The 12,046-nt window shown below is 34.6% G+C and overlaps 1 protein-coding gene across 1 annotated transcript in view; it reads right to left on the bottom strand.

The window, feature by feature from the left end:
* Positions 1 to 12,046, bottom strand: part of LOC115209491 (mucin-17-like) — a 178,771-nt gene that overhangs the window by 137,464 nt on the left and 29,261 nt on the right. Inside the window, exons 4-5 of the mRNA XM_036501104.1 lie at positions 6,311 to 6,501; positions 665 to 2,214 (exon numbers count right to left, since the gene is read on the bottom strand). Of these exons, the coding sequence (XP_036356997.1) occupies positions 665 to 2,214; positions 6,311 to 6,501 (1,741 nt within the window). The remainder of the gene's footprint in view (positions 1 to 664; positions 2,215 to 6,310; positions 6,502 to 12,046) is intronic.

Here is a 12,046-nt window from a genome sequence, read left to right as displayed (position 1 = left end):
ACGTTAAGTCAAGACTAACTACTGCAATGATTTTACTTTAATGTTTTATCTCTCACTTGACAAAATCAGTCAGGTCGATATACAGTTTAAAGTTCTTTTGTCAAGTTCCTTGGACAAGCATTTCTATTTGCGTGTGGACAACATATTTAATTATATATCAACTCGGCTTATTTGGCTTTAAATTAGGTACAAGGCTTTGAAAAGTAGCCTTCTATAAATTAATGCCATAATCAAAGGAAGCGTTTGTCTCTGGTTTGCTAAATGCTTTTTAAAAAAAAATTAACAGAAGTCTTTGGAATCTTGTGTTCTGTGAAAAGATTAACTAATGAACTGCCATTTTTATGATGATTTGATTCAACCACTAACACATTGGCAAAAATACCGACATTTCAGAACAATCGAAGTTTATGATTCAGCTCTGATGGAACATTCTTATTGATATATAGGGGATATTCTATAGCAATTATGGAACTTGATGAACCAGTTCCAAATGACTCTTTTCTCTACTAATGAACTATATATTGACATTTTTACTAATTACTCCAGGGCAAAGTTTTGTAAGTAATGAGGTATAGTTGATTGAGCAAATTCATTGTTATTAGAGATTATTTTATTGACCCAAAATCTTTATAAAGATATTTGAAGCAAAATATTGCATACTTACAAATTCCCATACTCGTAACTCAGCATCTTTATACTGGGATGTTGTCTTATCGAGTAATTCCGGTTGCCAGACAATTCCGGATGTCAGTTTCAAGGATGCATTAAATTCTTGAGAGAAGTTTATTATATTACTGGACAAGCTACTAATAAACTGACTGCTTGGATTACTTGAAATCAATTTCCCAGATGTGTATGAAGTCCAATCAATTGTGTTACTGGGAGTAAGTATTACTTGGTCTTCAGATGTAAACTGCGTCAATAGCTGGCCCGATTTAGAATTGGTGATACTGGGGATAACTGTAAGCAGGCTGGTTGCAAATTCATTTTCAAAATACGACATCAAAATACTCCCAGAATCAGTAAAACTTTCGCTGGAATCCGCGATTAATTGGCTTGAACTTATTGTGTAATCATCTGATGTGGAAAGACCAGTCTCTGCTGAATTTATGGATAGAGATTCACTCATTTGATTTGTAGGTAACGTTGTAAAGCTATTACTTGTGGAGATTGTTGCCACGGATAACTGGTTTAAAGAAGGATTTAGATTGGCAGAGCTCCATTCTTGTGTAAAATATGACGATTCAAGTGCTGGCTGGAAAGAAGATTCACTGAAATCATTATTTAAAGAAGTTATGCTAGACGTAATTTCTAATGATTTAATGATTTCTGTTACTGTTTCGAGATACGAAAATGCAGTTTTCGTATCAGAATAATTTTCTGTAGTGTAAGTTATCGGATGGGCTGTTTGTGATGTTGATATATCTTGATCTACTTTAGAGCTATTGAAATAAACACTGGTAGGCTGAGTAGTTAACATGTTAGTTAAGGAAACCGGATGGACAGTAGAAAACAGCGAGGAACGATTAATGGTGGATACCGATGGTAAATTCAACTGATTAGAAACATTTGTCACTGTATGAAGGTATAAACTGGATTCTAAAGAAACGTCCAACGTTTGCTTTTGGTCCTCCGAAAGCAGTAATGTTGATTGGGGAGTTAAAATCAATGATGATGATGGTGGTGATGATGATGATAATGATAATGATGGGGATGATAGAAATGATAAAGATAAGATGGAGGAGGCGAAGGACAAGGACAAAGAAGAGGGTGGAGAGAGAGGAAAGGAAGAAGTCGTTTGTGAAAGGAATAAAGAAGAAAAAGGAGTGAGAATAGAAGTGTAATAGGTTGGTTCAAGTGTAGTCATCAAATAACTTTGAATGGTCGTGTCTACATATAATGAAGATTCGGTGATAGTCGTGTTATATTGCAGTAATATACTCTCGGGAAGTGACTCATTAATTTGCACTGGCGGCGTCGTTACATCACTGCTGTTTAATGCCACAGTCTGTACAGAACTGAGTTCCACTCTCGGAGTGCTTGCATTGAATAATTCTTCCTCGCTGTAACTGCTTGTAGAAAGTCCATCAGTTGACGGAATTGCACTACCCGAAGAAGTTATATTTCCTTCAAAAGTAGTTGGGAATAAAGTTTCAGTCACATGATTTTGTTTTGTTGAAATCTCCGTCGGTAACCATGTCACCAGGTGATATTCTAAAATGAAGATAAAGAGATTGTTTAAACATCAACAATAGCAACAGCTGCAGTACCAACAACATTAGTGAGAGCCTTTATATATTTTTTCAATATGTTTAAAAATAGTGGCAAAATCTCCCTCCAATCGTTACGTTTCGTTTAAAAAGAAGAAGTACGCATTGAATAATGTAGTTCGGAGAACACTATTTCAGAAAAAAGGGATAAAACAGGATAGTCATAGGCCTGATTGTCTTTAATCACAGATCTAATCATTTGGGATGAGCATGGGACAAAACATCAATGAAGTGAAAAACAAGAACAATTATTAGACGAATTGAAGTTAGCTTGTTATCCAGGGAATTGTTTTAAAATATCGTAACCGAGACAGTAGTTATCATTATACTTGTAGTATTGTGCTAAGAAACGATTATTATTCTCCGATAAACCATTTATCGTCATGAATACGGCAATAAATCTTGATAATTAGAATAAGAAAAATCAAACTTTTCTTTAATTGCCAAATGGGATATTTTATAAAGTAAGGTTATAACGGAAAGACCTGGAAACAGAGATAACTAGATTGTGGAGTATCACATACATATTACGTAAAGTATTGCCAATGAAATAGATGAAAAAATCACACAGTTTGGTAGCACACAGAAAACAAGTAATAAAAATAAGAATATTGAAATAATGATAATAATAATAATAGTAATAATAATAGTAATAATAATAGTAATAATAATAATAATAATAATAATAATAATAATAATAATAATAAAATAATAATAATAATAATAATAATAATAATAATATAATAATAATAATAATAATATAATAATAATAACATAATAATAATAATAATAATAATAATAATAAATAATAATAATAATAATAATAACGATAATAATAATAATAATAAAAACTTTTAGCACAATGCCAGCAATTTCGGGTAGGGGCTAAGTCGATTACAATCAACTCCAGTGCTCAACTAGTACTTATTTTTTTAACCCCGAAAGAATGTAAGGCAAAGTCGACCGCGGCGGAATTTGAACCCATAACGTAGAGGCGGACGAAATGCCGCTAAGCATTTTACCCGGCGTGCTAACGATTCTGCCAGCTCGCCGCCCTAGGCAAAGATCCGCTTGAACTTTGATTTTCAGACAGACAAGGTGTTAAAGCGCCAAAGGCTGGATATAGTAACCTTTAAGAAGATCAAACAAGAGTACCTAATAATCGACGTGGCAGTGCCAGGAGACCAACATATTATCATGAAAGAAAGAGAAAAGGTTGATAAAAATAGAAACCTGAGAGTCAAACATAAAGGTTGTCCCTGTTGTCATCGGAGCATTGGGTTCAATACCACCCAACTCGAAGAAACATCTGGAAGCTTTAGAAATACCCTACAATCTTGGTGTATTGGAACTGCACGTGTACTGCGTAAAGTACTTTCTGTCTGAAGTCCTTGTGACTTGACAGACAGTACAAACCCCCGGTACATACAATAATTTCGATCTACGACATCACAGTATTGAATACTGTGCGACATCTTCAATAATAATAATAATAATTATTATTATTATTATTATTATTATTATTATTATTATTATTATTATTATTGAGTGAGAGAGCAGTGCATGCCATCAAAGTGACACTGGGGTAAAATATACGAAGCCCAGTATACCCATCATGACTACCCGTCTGATAAGGGTCAACTAGGCACATGCATCACAACCATATGTGTGCGACATGGTGATCTCATATCAAGATAAACAGCACATGACCTTGCAGGTGGGGCTCAGTTAGAATTTTCTTCTTGTCGAGTAACCCGTCCCGCTCAAAAGGTCCCTGAATAAGGGTTATTTAAGGATGTTGAACGAACCACCCATGTTTCCAGAGGTGAATTATTCAAATCCCAAAGAATCCCTCTCAACACATGGCTGTGATGCTCCCCCACTTATTATTATTATTATTATTATTGGCATTGTCACCTCTATCGGATATGCTAAACAGAACTGGATGCGGATATAAATGTTACGGCAAAACGACCAGCCACCTTTTATATATGGATGACCTAAAACTATACGCTGCAAATGACAAACAGCTGGAAACACTATTAAAGACAGTTCATGGATTTACCAAAGAAATAGTTATGAAATTTGGATTAGAGAAATGCGCCAAAGTAACCCTGAAAAGAGGCAAACTAATTAAGAGTAGCAACATCACACTAGATAAAACCAATGAAATAAAAGAATTAGACCAAAGCGAAACTTACAAATACTTAGGAATCCATGAACTAGATAAGACACAACACACACAAATGAAAGAGAAAATAAAGAAAGAATATTATAGACGAGTTAGATCAATACTGAAAACAGAGCTCAATGCTAAAAACAAGATAATAGGTATCAACACTTTAACCGTCCCAGTTATAAGTTACAGCTACAATATCCTTAACTGGACACTAAATGAACTGACCAAAATAGATAGGAAAACAAGAAAAATAATGACAGGATCTAGGATGCATCACCCAAAATCTGACATAGAAAGGCTATATATACAACGTATAGATGGTGGTAGAGGCCTTATACAGCTGGAAAACTACTATAAAATAACCACAATAGGACTGCAAAAATACCTACTTCAGAAGGAAGGAAAACTGATACAAATAGCGGCAAAACACGAGCAAAACAAAAAGACTGTTCTCAGTATTTAAGGAAGCTGACAAATACAAACAAGAAATCATACCACCTAATAAACACAAAGAAGAAGAAGAAGATGATGAAGAAACAACAAAAGCTATAAAACAAATGAAATCCAAACTAAAAATAGAACAGCAACGAGCCATGATAAAACGATGGCAAGAAAAACCCCTTCATGGCAAATACTGGACTAAACTAAATGCAAAAGAAATAGACAAAGAAAAATCCCAACAATGGTTGAGAAGCTCAGGACTCAAAGCAGAGAAAGAAGGATTTTTAATTTGCAGCACAAGACCAAAGCCTCCCCACCAGAAATTACCAAAAACGTGTAATGAAAAGAAATATAACAAGTAACTGCAGAATATGTGGAGATGGACAAGAAACAATAAATCATATTATCTCTGGCTGCCCAGTCCTGGCTAAGAAGGAATATATTCACAGACACGACAGAGTTGGGACCTATGTACACTGGAAACTATGCCAACATTATGGAATAGCAACAGAAAAAAGATGGTATAGGCACACACCAGAAAAAGGTCACAGAAAACGAGAAAGCAACCATACTCTGGGGTATGCCAATACACACAGATAGAGAAATTAAGGCCAACAGACCAGATATAGTTGTCAGAGATTATGAAGAAAAAAAATGTTTCCTAATTGATGTATCAATACCAGCGGATGACAACGTATCTCTAAAAGAAATGGAGAAACTTTCAATATACAAAGACCTGGAAATAGAGGTAACCAGAATGTGGAATCTAAAAGCAGAAACAATTCCTATCATAATAGGTGCATTAGGCATGATAAAAAAATATTCAGACAAATACATAACAAAAACACCAGGACTTACGAACACATATAACATACAGAAAATTGCACTACTAGGCACTGCACACATCCTACGCAGAACACTTTCCATACAATAACCATCAGAGCATCACAACAAATCACAGCACATACTTAAGGCACACAGAGCGGCGCTCGGTAATGAAGTGAAAGCACGATATAAAAAATATACTACTGAATAATAATAATAATAATAATAATAATAATAATAATATAATAATAATAATAATAATAATAATAATAAGAAGAAGAAGAAGAAGAAGAAGAAGAACAACAACAACAACAACAACAACAACAACAACAACACAACAACAACAACAGATGCCGAAATATCGTTCAACCAATTTCACATGATATGGCACTCTTCTATTTATTTGTGTTTAACTTCTGAATGAGTTACCTCGGTCCTATATAGACTTAGCAAAAAATGAAGTAGACTGACATGTAATTTTTGAACCAGTGGAAGGCACGCTAGATGCCGAAATATCGTTCAACCAATTTAACATAACTATGGCACTCTTCTATTTATTTCTTAATAATAATGATAATAATCATAATAACCCTACCGATGACACTTGTCTGGTTTACATCAATAGTGAGGTTTCCTGTGTTTGATGCATTATGCAGGACGTGAATGAGAATTTCTCCAATTTGCTCAGAAGACAGACTCGTATTTACTTGAGAACCGTTGGTGTTGTCTGCCTCTGTGGTATTTTCTTCTAAGACAACTGTAAAGTTCACATTAACACTGCCTTGACTGAAAGAGAGTGATGCAATATATAAAAAATATATAACAAGAGAAGCCTTGCAACACTATAACAAGGTTTTTTAAATTTTATTTTCTAAACTTGTAACCCTATATTTCATGTTTTTATTTTCTGCGTTCGGGTTCGAATAGCCCATTTTTCAGAATCCATTCTTATTAGAACTTAGTATGTGTGTGTGTGTGTGTGTGTGTCCTCTGTTGTGCGTATCTGTGCGTGCGTGTGTGTGTGTGTAGTAGGGAAAATGAAAGGGCTTAAAGGAAATTGAAAAACTGAAACGTAGAGTAAAACGGTGAAGGTGTTGTTAACAGGCCACGATTATACTTAGATACGTAAAAGCTTTAAAAATTTTTATATGGATTTTTATTTTTAGCCAAAGCTGATCATTATTACCAAGTAATGACAGAAGGAAGTTGAATAATATCAACTAAACAAAAAAAGCAAGGTGAAATTAAAATATGATATGGTTACATGAAAGTAACTTGCTAAATGCATGTACTAATAGATACATCTTAAACTTATGATAATATTGACTGCTTATATTTAGATACAAAGCCTTGGCTTTACAGGAATTGAGAGAACACGTCATAACATTCATGCTTTCACGAGGATTGTTAGCAACATGAAGAAAATAAGATGGTTTTATTTGGAGATGAAACTGGATTACAGTCTCTTCCTAACTAGTATTTAATTTTTGGTTTCACAACGCTTTTGTACTTTTGAACTAGGCTCTCTTAAGCAATACATATTTCTCATTTTCTCTAGTACTGTGTTTCACCTCCCAAATCTTCCCTAAATACTTATCATTTTCATTCCCTCATAGGAACATTTATCGACAAGAATTTATCACTCCCTATTCCATGTGTTTGTTTTAAACCACAGATGTTCAAACTGAACATGAATTGCGTCGATCTCAATAGGCTGTGATAGAGTTTAAAGCAGATGGGCACTGCGCCTGATCCATTGGCTAACAAATGAAAAATAACAATATAGTGGTTGTAAATGTCAGTTTTGATTAACAAAAAAAAAACAGCTTTGTATATTTTTAAGGATTCTACGAGGTATAGACATCTTTTTCTTAAGAAAATTACTTAGGTGAAATAAAATAGCTGCAACTGTGAACCGAAATTGTGTCTCGGACTTAACATGTAGGAAACATATTTTGTTCCATGAGGGTCATCTCAGATTAGATAACAGAATTGAATAAGTATAGTATCGATAATTAATAAGTATGTCGTAAAAATCCATATTGTAAGTTCCTGCTGCGTAGTTTTTTTTTGTGGCTGTGCTACGTGACATATTTTCATTTCACTATTTAATAAAGAGAGATTATAAAAAAAAAACAATAAAATTACTTGCTAGATAAAAGACAATTTAATTCAGCTTCAAACAAAACCTTCATAAAGCCTCATTGGTTTTCATTGTTATGCATGCATGCACACGCAAAAGAAAAAAGGAAACAAGCAGTCACATGCTCAAGATAATGCAACACATACGTTAACATCTACTTTCAGTTAAATTATATTTTGTATATTAATTATATGTTGTGTTGGTCTAAGTGGCTATGAAATACTGGCATACACTTCAACAATAAACATTTTAACGAACGAGATAGCTCTATGTAATTGTTCGACCAGCCATAAATAACCACAAAATCTTCAAATCATAATCAATTCATTTAAAAAAAAAGGGAAGGACACATTGAATCATGTAGTCTGAGTGCCTTATCTGAAAATAGATGAGATCGGTTATGGATGGAACACTTTTTCATCAAAAGTCTGCTCAGAGCTGACATGGGGTTAAACGTCAATTAAGCTTTGAGCTTTGATTTCTTTCGATTCATTCAGTTCCTAATTAAGATCTCGTAGCATATTGCTTTTCATAATTTGGAGGTGATCGATCAAACAAACAACCAGTAATTTACTGTTGATTAAATTGTATAATACATTTTCTGAGTGAGAATTCTTATTTTCGATTAGATAGACAAACAGACAGACCGCGAGGGAGATAGAGAGAAACATGTAAAGAGACAAAGCAAATGACTAGAAGTGCTATCTTTTATGCTCAAAATTGCCAAGTATGTGAGTAAAGTAGAGGAGTAACGTAGAGTAGATGATGTGGGGAAAGTGAGAGGCGGTGTGAGTAGTTTGCGAACTATACAAGGAAAGGAAGAAAGTGAGAGAGAAGACGTAGATTTTTAGGATCCGTTCAATTTACTTCACAGATTTTTTAATTAATTTTTTTTAACCAAACAGTTTGAAATTTCGTATACTGGTGGAATTTCTCACCCAGAACACGGTTTACTTTGAACATTTTTTGTCAAATTTTGTATTTTAGAAGCTATTTCGTGTTAAAGTAATTTTGGGTAATTTTCGCCACTCTGTTCTATTTTTTTTTTACTGCCTGTGTTGCATATTACACGATTTTTTTTTGGTTCTTGCGTCGGAGTAACCAGTAAACATATAAGCTTTATTTTACAACTATGAGATGTATTGTTATTATTATGATTTTTACAAACACATTTCATCAAAATAAAAGTCTTTATTAGATTGAAAATAACATTATCAAAACATGAAGTTAAAACAAAACAAACATGCTTTCTTTTCTTCCAAACAGTTGTAACTTTCTTCAACTGAATATACGTCGTTGATTGACTAAAATTACCCAAATACGACAACTTTAACACGAAATAACTTCTAAAATACGAAATTTTGTCAAAAATGTTCAAAGTAAACCGTGTTTTGGGTGAGAAATTCCACCAGTATGCGAAGTTTCAATCTGTTTAGTTAAAAAAAAATAAAGGCGCAGGAGTGGCTGTGTGGTAAGTAGCCTGTCTACCAACCACATGGTTCCGGGCTCAGTCCCACTGCGTGGCACCTTGGGCAAGTGTCTTCTACTATAGCCTCGGGCCGACCAAAGCCTTGTGAGTGGATTTGGTAGGCGGAAACTGAAAGAAGGCCGTCGTATATATGTATATATATATATATATAATATATATATATATATATATATATATGCGTGTGTGTTTGTGTGTCTGTGTTTGTCCCCTAGCATTGCTTGACAACCGATGCTGGTGTGTTTATGTCCCCGTTACTTAGCGGTTCGGCAAAAGAGACCGATAGAATAAGTACTGGGCTTACAAAAGAATAAGTCCCGGGGTCGAGTTGCTCGATTAAAGGCGGTGCTCCAGCATGGCCGCAGTCAAATGACTCAAACAAGTAAAAGAGTAAAAGAGAATTAAAAGATCTGTGCACCAAACTGAACAGATTCGATTTTTTTTTTAACATGAACCATGTCAGTTGAAATGAAAGGAGGTGGTGAAGGCCAGATCAAATTAGATAGGATAAATGAGAATACAAGGCAAGACATGGAAAATAAAAGGTGAGTTGTGAAAGGAGATATTAAAGGTAGAAAGCATAGGAGTGAAATTTTTAAGGAGTGCTCAAATGTAAGGAATCTAAAATTGTTCAGAGAAGGTGTGAGTAGCCTGTGACTTTCCCTCCCCATATTTCTATACATAAATATGTTCGCTATTTATTTTTTTCACTGGCAAGACAGTGTGGCTAATTTTGTCTTTATAATTGCTACACTCCCTACAGACGTTTTTTTAGATACTCTACATTCTAGGCGATTCTCTACTTGTATGTATGTAAAAAGGTGAGAGCGTGCACTTGTCGGAATATAAAGCGTAATGCATATAAGCGGCAGGAAAAATCTATATTATAATTCTGCTTGTTCGTTCGTTCACACGTTACACTTTAGTTTGTTAGAGATGGTGTGTGGAGTGAGTGAGAGGTGGAGTGAAAGTGACAGAGAGGAAGGGAGAGAGAGTGTGAGCCTGAGAGATGGAAGGGGTAACTAAGATGGATAGCCACTTCTTCTAACCACGCTGTCAGTGAGATAACCACTTCCAATGATCACGCTGTCAAGTGGTTAGTGGAAGTGAGAAGTGAAGAGAAAGTGAAAGAGAGAAATGTTAACGACGTGAAGAGGGGAATTACATGGTTAAAATTTTGTTGAAGAGGTAGAGAGAAAAAGACAGAGAAAGAAAGAGAAATATAAAGTGTTTAGCAAAGGGAATTTTTTTAATCATACAATTTTTTGTTGTGACTAGAAGTAAAGTAACTTAGCAAAATACCCAACGATGTTATTTTTTGTTTAATTTACAATGGGATTAAAACTAATCATGTAAATAAAAACATTGTGTGTATACTCTACATCGCTTTGTGTACACTAATTGTACATAATGTAAAGTAATTATGATAAAATATTGCGTAAAAAGGAATTTGCAATTAAATATTGATCTTTCAGTTTCAGTAGAATTAAATAATAATGAACGATATGCGTATTGAGTATTGTAGATTGTTATTGTATATTTTTCTACCATTTATTTCACAAACAGCCATAAGATTTATATGCAATAAAAATGCAAAACATCCTTTCTTTCTTAAATAGTTCCTTTTCACTTTTTTCGTTCCGTGAAATTTTCATGGGTCCCACTAGTTGAAATAATAATAATAATAATAATAATAATAATAATAATAATAATAATAATAATAATAATAATAACTAATAATAATAATAATGCCCTAATGCAGTACCAGGCAGTGGCTCTCGTGGCTTCTGATCTTAACTAATTGGAAGTGTTATCATGTACATTGTTTTGTCTTGGTATAAAAGATGGGCTACTGCAAATACTCCCCTCAATACCACAGATTTGCTTGTCATTTGTTTGACCTTAACCAGTTGACCATGTCCCTTAGTGGCTGACGATATGTGCATCTCTGATCACGAGCAGAAGTAGTGGGGGAGCATCATAGCCATGTGTTGAAAGGGATTCTTTGGGGTTTGAATAATTCATCTCTGGAAACATGGGTGTTTCGTTCAACATCCTTAAACAACCCTTATTCAGGGACCTTTTGAGCGGGATGGGTTACTCGACCAGAAGAAAATTCTAACTGGGCCCCACCTGCAAGGTCATGCGCTGTTTATTTTGATATGAGATCACCATGTCGAGCACATATGGTTGTGATGCATGTGCCTGGTATACCCTTCTCAAAAGGGGAGTAATGATTGGTATATTGGACTTCGTATATTTTACCCGTGTCACTTTGATGGCATGCACTTCTTCCTCACTCAATAATAATAATAATAATAAGATTAGCAAAATCCTCTGGAATTTCCCAATCCTAACAGATCAGGTGCTAACGCAAAGCAGACCGGACCGAGTGCTGGTGAACAAGGTGCACCAAATATGCTATATAGTTGACGTTGCATGCCCCATTGACCCACGAATAGTCAAGAAGGAAGGTGAAAAGATAGATATACACAACCCTCTTAAGTACGAAATAGCCCGGATTTAGAAAATGAAGAAGGTGAAGATAGTGCCAATTATTGTTGGGTCCTTGGGAACAGTATCAGAAGGCATCAAGAGAAATAATGAAGGGAATTGGAATAGAGTGCCCAGTAGAACTGTTACAAAAGGTTTGCTTCTTTAGCACGGCCAGAATAATCAGGGAAGTATTAGATAGCTGAAAA

Source organism: Octopus sinensis, linkage group LG3 (assembly GCF_006345805.1).
Source record: "Octopus sinensis linkage group LG3, ASM634580v1, whole genome shotgun sequence".
NCBI lineage: Eukaryota > Metazoa > Mollusca > Cephalopoda > Octopoda > Octopodidae > Octopus > Octopus sinensis.
Note: the sequence above shows the minus strand (reverse complement) of the source record. Positions and strands in the feature narration are given on the sequence as shown.